Source organism: Colletes gigas, unplaced genomic scaffold (genome assembly GCF_013123115.1).
Source record: "Colletes gigas isolate AHSC1104 unplaced genomic scaffold, ASM1312311v1 Colletes_gigas_Sc00020, whole genome shotgun sequence".
Lineage (NCBI taxonomy): Eukaryota > Metazoa > Arthropoda > Insecta > Hymenoptera > Colletidae > Colletes > Colletes gigas.
Genome location: NW_025106649.1, coordinates 744,876 through 761,915, shown reverse-complemented (window position 1 = coordinate 761,915; position 17,040 = coordinate 744,876). Strand labels below are relative to the sequence as shown.

Here is a 17,040-nt window from a genome sequence, read left to right as displayed (position 1 = left end):
TGTAATTAGAGATCGGTATAGTTTTTGTCACAGATTTCCGAGTGCTCTTTCATGCAACTTCCAATTTCGTATTAATATGCATGATTTTAATCGAATTAGAATATCTACGAGTTCAGACCATCCTCTATTTTCATTATCAAGAAGGTCTCAATTCGAATATATAAAAGTTGGAAAAGTCTCAGCCATAATCAGAACATACCTCTGTACAATTTTGTCCGGTATATTCCGGTGTGCAGTGACATTTGTAACCACCGTCGTCGCCACATTTACACGTGCCGCCATTTTGACAGTAATCCTGCTGAAAGGGGTAACGTTTTACATAACAAAACGAATAACATATTATATTAGGTCGTTTAACAAGTCCGTTCGCGTTTCTTAATAATTTATATAAACAATATGGTATTGTACTAAATTGTTAAAGGGTTAATCGTCTGGTTATCCATATCCAAATATGGGTGACAGGACTTTTCATACTGGAAATAAAATAGCTCGTTCTCAAGTCGAGATGTTAAAGAAACTTTTGAATAGGATTCATGAATTCCAGATTACGAAAATAAGTACCAAGACAAATTTTAAGTACTCTAGCGTACAATTGTCTGAAATCAAAGTTTTGATCTCGTAAAAAAAATTTACGGTTTGACAGTTAGCACTTTATCGACGGGTAGCCTGTTAATCATAGACGAGGTATACGAGTGGACCCCATATATGTATTTTTTAGGCCCATTATTATGGGGCTTTAAGCCCCATTACCATGTTCGCGTCACTCACAACATTACCAACAAATTACACAAATGAACATAAGAGAAAATGAGACAAAAAATGAAATTGCAGAAATATTCTTGGCCACAGATTATATTTTCGATAAAGAATTTTTTTTCTCGAAAGTGCGTGGGATTTCGGGGGTATGTTTATTGACCAAAAATGATTGTAATTGGCACCTGTAACTAAAAATAATTTTTCTAAAACGATTTGAAATTTTTCAATTTCGACGATAAATTCCACATTCTTGAATTTTTTTTCTCGAAAATGCGTAGGATTTCGGGGGTGTGTCTATTCACGAAAAATTATTGTAATTGATCCCCGCAACCAAAAATAATTTTTTCAAAATGATTTGAAATTTTTGTTTTCGTCGAAAAATTTCACACCTACTCGAATTTTTTTCCCGAAAATGGTTAGGATTTCGAGGGTATGTCTATTGACCATAAATGATTGTAATTAACCCCTGCAATCGAAAATAATTTTTCTAGAGTGATTTGAAACTTTTCAATTTCGTCGAAAAATTTAGGCATCTTCTCGAATTTTTTTCTCGAAAGTGGGTAGGATTTCGGAGGTATGTCTTGTGACCAAAAATGATTGTAATTGACCCCCGCAACCGAAAATAATTTTTCCACAACGATTTGAAATTTTGTTATTCGTCGAAAAATTTAGGCACCTACCCCCTGTCGATTTTTCTTAAAAATTCGTCTTTCATTTTTAGTAATTTTGTTTGATGCCCTATAGAAAAATTGTCTGATACTTTTTTGCAGGTACCCATGAACTCTACTTCAGAAATAAAGTTCAATGAAATACATTCACTATTGTAGAAGTTATGGTCGTTTGAAAATTGCGTTTTTTAATCCCTTCCTTAGTCAACTCACATGTATTTACCCACAGCTACATGCCCATTAATACTAATTCAGTGAATAGTTTCTCAACTGAATTTTCAACGAATATTCAGGCCGGTATGGCAGTCAGATTGGTCCACGAAAGTCCATAAAGTGAAGGGTCTACTCGTATACTTCGTCTGTGCTATTAGACGGCGTTCTGTTGTCAACACTTAAAATGGTAGTAGATTTAATTACCCTGTAGGGGTCAACAGCTATAGGTAGGTGAAGTGTTAACATATTACGTACTTAATGTTTGTAACATGGCATTAAGTACGACACGAACTGACTTATTATACGATAGAAAGATTCGATAAAGAATAATACCCCTCTACAGGGATCCACCATTCCGCATTTATAACCGCAATAACCCGGATCACAAATGCACTGATAGGTGCCTGGTAAATTTTCGCATCGTCCGTGACCACAGTCCGTAGATGGATCTTGACATTCGTCTATGTCGTAAGAACAATCTGCCGCTGTGTAACCAGTATCGGTGCAGTCGCAGGTGAAATTGTTTACACCGTCGTAACATTTCCCATCGTTCTTGCACGGTACATTCCCCTCAGCATCCGGGGCGCAGTCGTCGATATTAATTTCGCAATAAAGTCCGGAGTAACCAGGTGGACAGACGCAACGAGGTGTCTATCAATTCAAAGCAATACATTACGAACAATCCTGTCCTAAATCGTATCAAATTCTTACAGAATAGCGAATAAACAATTATCGAATAATTTTGATTGTTCGAAGAATCAGCGTTTCCGATTCGTTAGTTTCTTTCTTCGATATTTTAAGATATAATCGGTTTAATTGCTTGGAAATGATTGTCTCTGCAGTAATTGTTTTTCGATGCTTTAACAACTCGTAGCGGATAATGCAATTGCAGTTTCTTGCAGTTATCCAAGATTTGCCGTATTGCATTTTCCGATTACATATACTCGTAGTATTGGACGGAGATAATTTTAGTTCGATCGAAATCATTTTCTATCCCTCGTAATCGCTCTGGTAACAAATAGAACACCCCACAGCTTTGTTAGCAATGAAATGCAAATTGTGAATCGCTGTTCTGCGATTGAATTCGACAATTGCCGCGAAATCCGTATGCATTGTTCGACCTTTCCAATTTCACGGATATGCCTCTACACTGTGAACTATGACCGAGTTCGTCTGCTAATTTCTGTATAATTTTCGACCAAATTTTATTAGTGGCTTTAACCTTTTAACGAACTATTTATGATCAATACGATGACGACTATAAAGTTATTTGTTGCTATTAAACAGGAACAAAGTTTGTTAAAAATAATACTTGGTAAGAAATTAATAGTATACGAACCTGGTACGTGGAATCGCATCTGCCGCCATTTTGACACTTTCGCCCGACACAGTAAGGAACATCGCAAAGCGAACCTTCGTAGCCTGTCGCACAGGTACACGTAAAATTATCCCCAGTTTGAGGATTCACGACGTTCGTGCAATCACCGTTTTTGCACGGTTCGTTCTCGCAGGTGATCAAACGTAAATTCTGACACAGCTCGCCAGTAAATTGATCCGGACACTCGCATCGGAAATATCCGGGTAGATTTAAGCATACTCCATCGTGCTGACAAGGATTGAGAGGCACGCACTCGTTGATGTCGCTGTCGCATCTAGCGTAAAGATAAGATCGATAAATAAAGAAATAAGGCGGATATTGTGGTCGTTTAAACTAAAAATTGGCAAATGAAATACAAATCGCGTTAGAATAAATTTTGCAATGGTTTAACACTAGAACTACCGAAGCAGTCAAAATGACCCATTGATAATTTCTAATAAAACTTGTAAAAGATTTACCATAATTTTCTGCACGAGTACGAGTAAACACTTATCTTCATTGCATTGTACATTTCTTCGCGTATCAATTGTTTTAATTTCTTTGGTACAAATAACTATACTATAATCGTCGGTAGTTCTAGCGTTAATAATCTTCAATATGTTATATAAGCAAACAGGCATATAAGTTTGTTAAATAGTGTTTTATATACTCACAGCCATCCTTGCCATCCGCTGTTGCACACGCATGTGTAATTAGCAATTCCGTCTATGCAGGTGGCTTCGTTTTCACACTTGTTGCCGACGCACTCGTCGATGTTGAAAAAACAATCGTCCTCCGTGTAGCCCGGAGGGCACTCGCAAACGTAGCTGTTCGCTTTGTCGAGACAGTAACCGTCGTTTTTGCAGTCCACGTCGAAGCAAAGTTGGCAACCGATGCTCTCGTGGTGCGTTGAATTATTCTCTTTCAGCGACAGATACTCGAGGGGCGTGAAATTCGCGTTTTGATAAACCTCCTCGTACGTGAAGTAATGCAACAGCATGCTGCCGATTCGTACTTCCCCCAAACATCCCTTGAAAGCTTCCCCTGGAAATTAAAATCGACCAATGCTTAGATTTGTAATTCTTAGTACAGTGGTCCGCTGACTTGAAGTCCCGCGAGACGGCACAGGGGCAAGGGGAGTCGGACCGCCCATTTATCTGTCTCGCTCCCTTGCTCTCAGGCAGCCCACATGTGTGTGTAACTGCCGCGACGAATAGCGAGCTAGAGACCAATGTGTGCGTGGGAATACGTGTGCCCCTTCTACTTCTCCCGCATTCCTTCCGCGGAACTTTAAGTGAGCGGAGGACAGTACCTTGAACGTGATTATTATATTATCTGTATATCCAATTATGCGAACAGGAGATGCACAACAAATAATATTGAGCAACTGAAGGAATACTGATTTGAGAAACCTTTGAAATCAATTTTCAGTAGTTGAAATTGCGTTAAAATAAAAAATAAAAAAAAAGAAGTGCCAGTATCTAGGGAACAAGGCGAGGAAAAATGTAAAAAATAGAGAAAATAGAACGATGCTAAAATTAAAAGTAATAGAATTCGATTGCAACGCTACCTGACATTATGTTATGGGGCGGCGAGACTGTAGTCAATACACGTTCGGTGAATTCTATCGAATTGTCTTGTATGCCGCTTCGATTTTCCAGTATCTGTTTACTGGAACCGACGGTCACGTAATTGTGCCTGTCGGAGAAGGTGGAACCAAGCCCGCCCAACGTGACGGTCCCAGTGACCAGTAAATCGTACCACAAAGAGAAACTGAAATTTGGACTGACGTGGGACGCACCCTCCTCGTTGGAGTTGGCGTATCCGCACTCCATGGAGTTGTTGTTCAATCTCAGTACTATGGACGTCCAGTTTCCGTCGGCTTCCGCTTTGGCGAACGTCAGTATCCCTTGATTTTGCATATCCAAGCGCCAGGATACCGTGATCTTGTCTTTGTAAACGGAAACCGTGAAGTGTTGGTCGCCCACGTGGGGCACGATGTGCATCAGGGTGCCGCCAGTGTTCGATCGATAGGTGATCTGTATGGTGTCGATCGTCGAGTCGGTCACGTTCTTCTCCTCCACCTGATTGTAAACGTAGGTGAAGGACGTAGACACCCCGTCGAAAGTGGCGTTAGCGATGCACTCGTAGCCGTCGTCGAGGTTCTGGCACTTGGATCCGGCTGGGCAATCTTGCAGCTGGCAAAACTCCATCTCCTGGCATGTCTTCCCGGTGTATCCGCGCGGACACTGGCACCAGAAGTCGTTCCACGTGACGTGGCAGGTTCCGTTATGGTTGCACGGACTGCTCACGCAGACGTTGTCGGACACTACGCCTTCGAGCACCTTGTCGTAATCGAATGTTACGTTACCAAATTGTATCGGTGGCGGAATGTCATTTGCCTGTAACAGGAAACGAAGAATGTTTATTTCGATGTACTGGGTGGATCACCACATATTGTCATCTAGATTTAGTATATAGTTTCGAGAGGGGCACATTTTGACGATACTAATTTTCTTGTAGAGGTTATTAATATTTTTTATTGCATCAGTTGGCGCATCTTCATATTCTTTACAAAAAAGTATTAACCCATTTATGTTAAAACATCATTAATTTAGGAGATATTTTAATTTTCAAGTTGTTAGCGTTTGTTAACGTTGTAATGATTTTATTTACAGAAAAGATTCAATCTCACGACCATTTAGATAGATTAACGATTCACTCACATTGTATAATGAATCTGGTGATATTTTATTATAGTCGATGATGACACGATTTGTCATATTGGCCATTGTAGTCTGAGACTCAGCGTAGACCTTATTTTTCTAGTTGGATCGTTCTCAAATATTCACAATTCCATTGAACAACAAAGCTAGCATTAAGTAAGAGGGCAAGTATTATCGATGTAGAAAGTGTCATGTAATATAATTAGATTAATACTTTTTTGTAAATAATATCAGGAACATCGATTGATGTAATGAAAAATATATGATTCCTTTTAAAACACCTATAGATCCACCTACAAGATAGCTAATGACTTCATAATAATGATATAAATCTAGATGACAATGTGCGGTGATTCCATATAAAAATTTTAAAGTTCCCTGTTAGGTTTAATTAATTTGTACCTTCAGAGGGAAGAATTCGACGACCATAGTTTCAATACCGTTCGATATCTGAACATCCTGAATGATGCCTTTGAAGTTAACTTGAGGAGCTTGCGGTACGTCTATTTGACGATTATCGACTTGTCGTATGTACCTAGACGCTTGTGGCAAACCTCCCAAATACAGAACGGTCACGTTCAATTGGCCGGACGCGCTGATAGTTTTCCGGAAGTACTCGGTGCCGTTAATTTTCACTTGCACCAACGTGACGTTTCTGATCACTTGTATCAGATGGTTGTTTCCGTCGTTCAGCTTCACGCCACCGACCGTGTATGCTTCCGTGCCGTTGAACTGAATCCTAACGAGCAATTCGCCGCTTTCCAACTGTGCCGCTATATAAGTTTTCTCTTGAGGCTTGAAGTCCGTCTGTTGACTCGGTTCCGAGCCTAAATAGAATATGTCGCCTCTGTCTTGTCTCGTGCGAATGAACATGGAGATATCGACGATCGATCTGACCGATCTTCTCGCTACGTCGGACACCTTCACGGTCACGTATCCGTTCGTAATATTTTCGTATCCGAACGTGGCCGCTGTCATGTTGTATTGGCAAGTGTGGCCAAGGTACGGTCGTTCGCATTTGCAGGAAAAATCGCGCCATCTGTCCGTGCAGTGGCCGCCATTTTTACAAGGATTTGGCGAGCACTGAGCCTCTCGGGGGCAGCCTGGTTCAACGTCCTCCATGGACACGGTCTTTAACGAGGTGCCAGAGTATACCTAAACATACATTTCCTCGTGATTTAATAATTATCTAGAAAAATCATTCGACTTTTTATTTAAATAGTTTCAATGTACTACTGCACGGTTAATTTTCAAACTCACTACTGTTTTTCGAAGCTATGTCGGTTGCAGTGTTCAGAGCGTTACGTTGGTACTCCTTGGCTACATTAATTTCTAGACTATAACATACCCATTCTCCGTTAATAACGACATCCTCGGTGCAACCCACGAAGAAGGAAGGGCCGTGGGTCAATCGTCGTAGGTAGCTAGTGGTACCACCGACGTAGGTCATTGGGAAAGACGTGTGATTGGAATTGGAACCCTCGTTCAAGCTTATAGGGTAAATCGTCTGTTCTTCGTTGGCCGAGAGCACCAAGTGCGTGGCATTGATCGCCACGAATACTTTCTGCCAGGTGGAATCGTTCAAACCGCTACCAATGAATACTCCTTCCCATTTGTTCAGGAGGCTCGAGTGTAGGTTTAATTTCCCGTTCACCAGTTCGAGAATATAAAACGTCGATCCCTTCCCGATCGCTAGCAATCCGTTCGGCAGGGTTGTTCGAAACCGGAACTGTATGTCGTATCCTTCGTCGCGAGTAGTGTTTACCAGGACGTACGAACTCCCGCTCAGGGACATTGTCGTTACCTGAAACAAAAAGAAAATTATCGATAGAAACAGAAATCATATCGATTATAGTTGAAAGTGTAAAGAAGCTGTGTTGACATCCCCACTCTAGTACCTGCCCACTGCGTCCCCTATTGGTCAGACATCGACCAATATTGACCAAACCGCGCGGTAGTGGGGTTGTCAACACAACGTAGCCTTCTTTTCGCGTGAGCACAGTACGTACTATGGAAACTTACGTAATCACAGATCTCCCCGTGATATCCATTCGGACACGTACAGTTGAACTTGTGTATAGTCTCGTCGACGAGGTACGGCCAACAAGTGCCGCCATTTTGACAGGCATTTCCTTGACAACCAATCAGCTCCACCGAACAATTCTTCCCGCCATACTCCGGCTCGCAAGTGCACGTGTAATCGGCTCTCCCGTCGGTGCACACACCGTGCTCGCACGGCGTGTATCTTTTGCATTCGTCGATGTCGTGCTGACAATGATCGCCCTCGTAACCCTCGTCGCATTCGCAGGTGTAGCCCCCGATACGATCCACACAGGTACCCGCCTGGCATGGATTGCTATCGCACTCGTTAATATTTAACTCGCAATTCTTCCCCGTGACGCCTTGCACGCACAAACACTCGTACCTGCGAAACAAATCAAAACCTTTCGATCGAACGACGTCCCTCTCGTCTCTTCGTTTCTAACCCTCTGTTGCAATTAACGTTTTTTTTTTTTTTTTTATTAAAAAAGAAAATCGAAACGTTTAACGTAGTCTGCAATTTCCTAATAGAGTTTCACATTTTTCTAATCGCGTTCTCCCGATCCGCATTATGCAACGGAGAGTTAAATTCAACCACTCACCCGCTCGCGTTCGCGTAGCTGAACTCTTGATTGAATATCGACGGCAACGTCAACGCGTCGCTCTTATATAATTCTCTGTTTGATCTCTCCAAACAAGTGCCGTTGTATTGGCACGGCGAGCTCTCGCATTCGTTTATGTCGGTCTCGCAATTTTTGCCGGTGTAACCGGCGTAACATTGGCACTTGTAATTTTTTATATCGTCTATGCAGAGCGCGCCGTTCTTGCACGGCTCCGACCGGCAATCGTCGATGTTTTTCTCGCAACGCGCCCCCTCGAAACCGGTGTCGCTGCAGTCGCAGGTGTAGTTGTTTATACCGTCGATGCAACGGCCGTGATTCAAGCACGGCTGGGGCTCGCAATCGTCGATGTTTATCTCGCAGTTCAGCCCCCGGAATCCCAGGGAACAGATGCACGCGTAGCTGGCGATCTCGTCGACGCAGGTCGCCCCGTTCAAACACGGGTTGCTCTCGCATTCGTTCACGTCCACGTCGCAGGTTTTGCCCGAGTAACCGGGCGGACACTGGCACTCGAAGGTGTTAATTCCGTCGATGCACGTGGCGTTGTTCTTGCACGGTCCGCACAAGCACTCGTCGATGTTGATATCGCAATGGTCCCCGGAGAAACCGGGCCGGCAATAACAATTGTAACTGCCGTCCTTGTTCACGCAGATTCCGTTGTTGCACAGCGAGCTGCCTTTTTCCTCGCACTCGTCCACGTCCTTGTCGCAAAATTTGCCTACGAATTTCGATAATTAGTCGCTTTGGAACTCACCGGATCGATTTTATAGTAACGCGAATGGTTGGCGTGGAATTTGGCGCTAGAAATTAATCTCTGTGCCGATGATGCTCGTCAGGGTACCTGGGTAGTGTCAAAATTGGGCGACTACAGTAATGATTCTTAAAATGAACATCGTTCCGGGGTTTTTGAGCAGATATTTATGCACAAGGAAGATCCCTTCAGTTGGGAGGGATAAAAATGATCAATTTACGAATCAACTTCTTAGGTTCATTTTAAGAATCATTGCTATCCAGTGAGTCCCAAAATGATTGACACAGGTATATAATTACAAACGGATGCATCATTAGAAATGTTCAACTTACGAATCACGTTCATTTAAAACATCATTACTGTAGCACGCAAATTCATTTATGAGATATAAGAATTACCTCTCATTGAAAGTAAAGAAATAGTTTTTTGGACAAGACGGGGTACTCAATGCTATTGTAGGGGTCGCTATCTTATTTTTGGCAGTATAAACACGTTTTCTATATGAAGTTGAAACATATTGGAAGCAATTGTAAACAGTAATCTACATGACGGAATGGTAATGAAAAGTTGTCTGCAAAAGGTTCTTTCATACTTTATAAAAGAGTTTCGTAAGTTTCATAAACAATCTCTCTATCGGGAGACATTTTCTCGGAGACGATGTCCTTCTGAAAGTCCATTTTCTTCAATGCGTCGTCGGCTTAGAGAAACTGGATCTTCCTCGTCTGATAGGATAAACTCAGGACGTACGCGTTCGAATCCCTGGGGTCGAAGATGCACTTAGAGGCGTCGAGGAAAATCCAGATCTCTGGGCGAGACAGACCGCATTAAAAATGCAAGATGTTTCTCGCGAAACTGTAGGAAAAATTTCAGCAGCGTACAGGGAGTACGAAAACTTTTACCAGTGGGTTATCAACCACGAATTATATTCTGTCGATAGTAATAGGAATAATGCATTAGTATTTAGAGTGAAGGTTGTCATTTTTTAACACCAGGTTAAGAATCGTTGATTTAACTATAAACGCGTCGTTTAAAACGTGTTTGTTTAATCGCGTAAATGTTTTCTTACCTTCGTAGCCGTCGGTGCAGTTGCAGTCAAAACCGAGTTCTCCGCGATCGATACAATTGCCGTTGTTGCAAGGTTTCGTCGCGCAATGGTCAACGATAAGGGTGCAATTAGGGTCTCTGTAACCCTCGCGGCACTTGCACTCGTAACCGGCGATTCCGTCGACGCAGACCTTCCCGTCCGGGCATATCACGTCCACGCAGTCGTCCACGTTGATGTCGCAAGTCTTGCCTTCGAAACCTCGCGGACACTCGCAAACGAACTCGCGTCGAGACCTCGATATCAGCGTGCAGTTTCCGTTGTTCTGGCAAGGATTTATCGCGCACGCGTTATACTCGCGCTCGCAATTCTCGTCCATGAAATCCTTGGTGCAGTTGCAAGTGTACCCATTGATTCGATCGATGCACGTGCCGCCGTTCTGACAAGGCTGCGACAAACACTCGTCCACGTTGATCTGGCAGTTCTTCCCTGTTTGCATTAACGCTCGTCTTGTTAAATCGATCGAGAAAAACATTTACGTATCTTCGTAATCGAGAAGAATAGGAAAAGGTTAATAATAATAAGAGTCGTCGTTCTTTTCAAGTTATAGGCCAGGAGTTTTCATTCGAGAGAGCGAGAATGTCAGAACGTTTTCTTCTAACAAGCTAAAATATAAACGCATTTTACGTCAACGTCATTTATGATACGTCAGGACTTAATGAACGACGTAATAAGAATATCCAATTTCACGTTCGAACGTATCGTGCGTCAGCGAGAAGTTGGTTAGTGAGACGCTACAGGAGGCAGAGGGGAGTGCTTCTCCACTCTCGTCAAATGCTAAGCTAGAGTGGGGAACCAATCAAATTCGCATTCCTTTCACTTGTCAACTTCTCGTGGACGAACAGTAGACAGAGCTATTAGGAGACGAGATAGCAGCACACACGATCTACGTAATTCCCTCTACTTGTCAGGTTCTTGACAAGGACTTAAACAGTGGAGGGGATTTGCGTCCTTCAGCTTGTGTGTCAACATCTGGTCCCCCAATAGTAGACAATTTGGCGATCGATCAGGCGCAAACACGTATCTGACCGTAGCGACATGAGTATAGCATAGAGGAAAAAAGCAAAGCTTCGTGCAAGAATAAAAGTGATCGCGAAGTCGGAGTGATTACCAGTGTATCCCGGGAAACATTGACAGTAGTAGGTATTTAGTTGATCGATGCAGATGCCGCCGTTACGACAGGGATCGCTGGAGCACTCGTCCACGTCGATGGAGCACTCGGGGCCCGTCCATCCTGGCTCGCAGGTGCAATAATAGCCGCCGGGCTGTACGGAGCGAGACGCAACAAACAAAGCAAGATGCCACATAGAGATACATTCGACGTGATATGGTCGATTAATCGACCGAACGTTGCATGCAATATCCGTGTGCGAAGATCTCACTCACGTAGTCGTGGCAAGCGGAAGCTTGCTTACAGGGCAGATCGCGACAGGTGATCGGATCCTTGCATTGGGGTCCCGTCCAAAATCTCGGGCACTGACACATGATACCGAAACGCGTTTCGATACAACTGCCACCGTTGTAACAGGCGGGACACCAATCCGAGGCGGACGATTGACAGGTAGCCCCTGACAGACGGCACACGGTGCACAAAACATCAGACAAACACTTAACATTAACGTCACGTGAAGTTAATTACAGCGGTGATCTCGTACGTTCGGGGTCTGCTTGGAAGCAACAGTTCCTTCTTATGTCTATGCCAGCTAACTGACCACGAGGATTGGTCTAATTTCTCTATCGTTTCTGTATTATGCATTGACTAACAATATGGTACATATGGATGAAGTTGGTCTTGTGGCGTCACCTCCCGTACTCGCCACCAGAGGGCCACGCTCTTAAGTCTCTCGCAAGCGCTTGACTGACCAATCTCAGTATCAAAGACAGGGCCTGCAAACGCTCCCCTCTTTTTCCCTTTCCTACCCTCCTACGATCTTTCTCGTTTTCCATGACAGCGAATCAGCGCCACAGTTTCAAGACTGATCGTTAAAGCTTTGGTGGAGAAACGTGTTCCCACAGAGAATTTGTTAATTAGGTTGTTTAGAGGACGTTGGTATACAAACGCATCTCCAGATAAGTGTTGCCATTTTAACAGGCGGAACACCAATTAGAGAGGTGATAGACGACATTTAACAAGAAACACAGGATACACAGAGGACACTCAACAACAGAAATTAATAGCGTAGCTCGGAGAACAGAGAAGGCTCGAATGGAGTTAGTTACAATGAAGAAATTCGTTAAGGGTATGATCTCAAACATTCAAGGTTTGAAGTTCTTATATCTAAATTTACTGACCACGTGAATTGGCCTAGCATATTTCTTTATCGTTCCTGTATTATTTAACAGTATATGGTATATACGAGGATTGGGTAGTACCTATATGTACTTGGACAAAGTTGGTCTCAAGACTGATCGATAAGGCTTTGGTGTGGGAACACGTTCTCACAGAGAATTTGCTAATTAACTAGGTCGTTTACAGGGTCCCTGTTCAAAATCTTAGACGTACATAATACACAAACGCGTCTCGAGTGCCTTCCAGAGTAAGTTCTCATATCTATTAGCTCCCAGCAGACACGACAGTCGTTCCAACGTTCCTCTTTACCGCGTTCATATCGTTTTCGAAAATTGTCGACACTTTGACTATGTACTTGGGCTAAACGTACTTTGCTCCTCGCTTACCTTTCCATTCTGGCGGGCAAGTACAATTATATCCGTCCTTGTTGCTCGTGCAAGTCCCTCCATTAACGCACGGATTGCTGGCGCAGTAATTGATAGTGCAATTCGGGGGATTGCCCATGAATCCCGGGTTGCAGACGCACTGCGGCCCGTGGGCGTCCTCCACGCATATACTGTTCGGCGGACAAGCTGCGTTTTCGCATAAGCTTCTGAGGTCGCAGTGTCGTCCGGCGTATCCGGGCGGACAGGTGCAATGATAGGAACCGACGTCGTCCACGCAATCCCCGCCGTGCATGCATGGGTTTGACAGGCACTCGTTCAAGTTCAGCTCGCAGTTTTGACCCTCGAAACCGTTCGGGCAATGGCAAATGTAGCCGCCGTAATTATCGAAGCACACTCCATTATTGAGACAGGGATTCGCTAAGCACTCGTCGATATCGATGTCGCAATTTATACCTTCGTATCTGCAACGGGAGCAATATTAATTTTAACACGGTACGATCGCCCACAAGGACCAAAATTTTGATTTCAAACGATCGTGATAGGTCCGAGATTTCTTCGTTATTTTTTTGGTTGATCTTTGTTTACGAGGGGACCTTACAGTCGTGGAAATTACTTTTGAAAAGATAGGTGCAAGTTATAGTATATGTCTAGTATCAAAAAACGTTGATAGATTTTTATCAATTTATTGATTGAGGCTTCACTAAAAAGTTATTAAAAAATAAAATTACAAAATTTCAAATCGTTCTAAAAAAATTATTTTCAGTTGCAGGGGTCAATTATAATCATTTTTGGTGAATAGACATATCTCAGAAATCCTCCCCATTTTCAAGAAAAAAATTCGAGTAGGTGTGAAATTTTTCAGCGAAAAAAAAATTTTAAATCGTTCTAAAAAAATTATTTTTTGGTGCAGGAGTTAATTGCAATCATTTTTGGTCAATAGACATAACCCTGAATTCCTACTCACTTTCGAGAAAAAAAATTATTTACCGAAAATATACTGTGTGGCCAGAAATGTTTCCTCGAAATTTCATACGTATGTTTAAAAAATCATAACTTTTGGACGGATTGAAGGATTTTAATGATTGAAAATGCAAACAATGTACATTAATGTGGCTCTAAAGTCCCAGGAAAATGTTCTACAAAATAAACTTAATTTTAAATAAATATCTCGAAAACGAAGACCTATTGTGAAGAATAAGGGTTCTTTGATATTAGGTATACACTATAACTTGCACCTGCTATCTTTTCAAAAGCAATTTCCACGACTGTAATGTCCGTTTGTTAATAGGCTTAGGATGATTTCTGATGAGCTATAATTTACATTTTCTTAACTCTATTCATTATTTACTGTATAATCTATGATCCTGTAAGATTTGTTTACTAATATCTTTGCCAGTGATTTTGTTATCTCGACAAAAGTTTGTTCGAATATCCAAAACGATTGAATACTTCTTGAGCGAACGATAAAACTACTCATTATGCGTGTCTGTGTGTTCGTGAGAAGGTTTTTATTTGAAAAAAGTAAGAATAACGATGAGCTTAGTAGACGTACCCGGTTCTATCGCATAAGCAGGTATAATTATTGATACCGTCGATGCACATTCCGCCATGCCTGCAAGGATTCGAGGAGCACTCGTTGAAATTGGTCTCGCAATTCTTTCCTGTCCATCCGGGTAAGCACTCGCACTTGTATTCGGTGTCGGTGAGCGCCAGGCAGACACCGTCGTTTCTGCACGGACTTTGTTCGCAAAGTCGCACGCCTAGCTGCGATTCGCAGAAAGTTCCGGTAAATCCAGGCTTGCAAGTGCAACTGAAATCTCCTTTTTGGTCCTCGTTGCACGTGCCGCCGTTTCGACACGGCCCGTTCAGGCACGGTGGACCTGATGAAATTAGAGGTTTTAGATGGCCCAGCTACGGTTGCGATAAAATTCAGCGAAAAGAGTGTCTTAAAAACCAAATGATAGTGCAAAACCATGTGCGACGCCAGTGATCCCAACATCCAGACACCTATTTGCCGGTTAAAAGAAGAAACGAGCCATCGGGAAAGGTCAGAATTGGGCGAATTTTTGTGCAACTCGACGAATTCTAATTTACGAGTTTCACGAACGGGACCGTAAATTAATCTCGCAACGAGACAGAAAAGTTTGCCCGACTCTGGGAATGCAAAATTATAGTGTCCATATTAAACCAACGTTTGACCCCTTCCACTCGGTTTAAATTGTTTTTTAATCGTCGAGTTGTTGGACCGACGCGTCGGAACGATTTACCGAGTGCAGAGGGTCGAGAAAAGCAGCCAACAGAAAGATTAGCAGAATGCGCGTCGCCATGGAAAATTATGGAACGATGAAATCTGTGCGAAGTTATATGGTGTCCCGTTATCCATAGCGCCCAGGCTCCCATGATTTAAAATTATACGTTCAATGCGATCGAGCACTAGCACGGTATGCCGTGCGTACGGACATTTGCAAACGTTCCGAAAGGTCGACCGCATAATTATGCATGCAACATCTACTCTTAATTGCAGGCTAAAGTAATTTTATTCAATAACAACTACGAGCGTTTTCATAGGATTCCACAAGCTGATAGAAAAGAGAGATTAACGAAAGAAAATGTCGTACAACATCCACGAGGACTAAAGACAGAATTCATGGCCGAGCGATCGTTCGTTCCTGCTCGTTATTAAACGATTACTATTTTACTTAGGCGAAAGGAAAAATAACGAGAAACGATTATAACGCGATTCAAGGTAATTGCACCAGCAGTGGATACATTTATGAAATTAGCATTAGTAATCGCGATTCTTTTAACGAAATGTTCGCAGACTGGTTCTACCACTAATTAGAAGCTTCTGACTAAAAATGGTAGCTTGCTGCTTATTGCTCAAGTTTTATTCGAATCCAAGATTTTATTCCATTAAATAGCACTTTCCCAGTGCTTTCTCCAAGTATTTACTGTTTTAACAAAAACTGCCAATTACTGTAACTTTTGTCTTTTTAATTTTAAATAATTTTTATGTTACTCCAGCGATTTGCTAGAAATGATCGAACGTGTTTCACTACTGGTGCATTTACCTTGATAGCAGTTCGAGGCTGTGAGGTCTACATTGTCAGGGCCATGAATCTATTTCTAGTCTCGAATTTGTGCAGAAAACCCCGTATTCGACATCGAGGTCTACCATTGTCAATTTGACAGTTGTTGCCGGAATATCGGGCGTAACAGTGGCACTCATAACGATCCTGCCTTGACACGCATTTGCCATGCATCATGCATGGCTCGTGGTGGCAGAAATCCATGGTGGTAATTGGGCTTGATCCTATACCACCTCCGAGTCCGCTCGTACCACCTGGAAGTTTCGTAAAGATATCTGGCATGCAATCTACTATTTATGTAAGTGGGTACACACGAATCACACGTGTGACTGCGAATCTACAAAAGGAACGAGGTAAATATGCGTGATATTCACTCCGAAAGTGTGCAGTGACTCGAATTCTCGGTCGGTTTTACAAGCGGCTACGATCAGTGATGGGGATTCGGTTCGAATTTACGTGGCGAGAAATTCGTATCGATTACAATACGATCCCAAGTTTCGAACTATTGAAAATCTTGAGTCTAACAAGACTCTCTAAAGCAGAAAATATTATGAAAGAAATTTTTAAAAGATACAACATCGAATAAAATTTGATTATTTAATTGATAATATAGCATTGCATTAAATTAAAATACAAATAAATAAATTTATTCTTCAAGACTCGAGACTTTCGAGAGTTCTGAAAGCTTCGAATCATATTCGAGACGATTCGAATGTTCGTAGTCTCGAGAGCTTCGAACCGTTTTAAAGCCATCACTGGCTACGATACAAGAGATATTCCGGAGATGATCGTATCAATTTGGAAGTATTGCTCTTACTCAACGCTACTGAGAAGGAGGGCTATCCAGCTGCATATTACAAATATTCGATAGCATCGATTAATTTTTGCTTAACCTGCGTCCATACACTACGTAGATTGTAATTTTATTGGGGGGACAGGACACTCGAAACCAGTCGAAACTCATTTTTCTTAACGATAAGTGTCTGAGAACATTATTTGGTAAATTAAACACGATAGTACATGTATACAGACGATCGAAAAT

At 42.3% G+C, this 17,040-nt stretch overlaps 1 protein-coding gene across 4 annotated transcripts in view; it reads right to left on the bottom strand.

Annotated features, from left to right (window-relative positions):
- Nucleotides 1–17,040, bottom strand: part of LOC122400787 (protein crumbs) — a 50,948-nt gene that overhangs the window by 1,492 nt on the left and 32,416 nt on the right. The window contains exons 4-18 of one of the 4 annotated variants that reach the window (XM_043402447.1): nt 16,085–16,252; nt 14,462–14,789; nt 12,910–13,370; nt 11,620–11,801; nt 11,345–11,498; nt 10,198–10,662; nt 8,363–9,098; nt 7,743–8,145; nt 7,069–7,524; nt 6,123–6,875; nt 4,565–5,396; nt 3,669–4,038; nt 2,977–3,289; nt 1,971–2,288; nt 200–298 (exon numbers count right to left, since the gene is read on the bottom strand). In XM_043402447.1, the coding sequence (XP_043258382.1) occupies nt 200–298; nt 1,971–2,288; nt 2,977–3,289; nt 3,669–4,038; nt 4,565–5,396; nt 6,123–6,875; nt 7,069–7,524; nt 7,743–8,145; nt 8,363–9,098; nt 10,198–10,662; nt 11,345–11,498; nt 11,620–11,801; nt 12,910–13,370; nt 14,462–14,789; nt 16,085–16,252 (6,038 nt within the window). The remainder of the gene's footprint in view (nt 1–199; nt 299–1,970; nt 2,289–2,976; nt 3,290–3,668; nt 4,039–4,564; nt 5,397–6,122; nt 6,876–7,068; nt 7,525–7,742; nt 8,146–8,362; nt 9,099–10,197; nt 10,663–11,344; nt 11,499–11,619; nt 11,802–12,909; nt 13,371–14,461; nt 14,790–16,084; nt 16,253–17,040) is intronic. The other 3 variants (XM_043402448.1, XM_043402449.1, XM_043402450.1) reach the window with 3 other exon arrangements.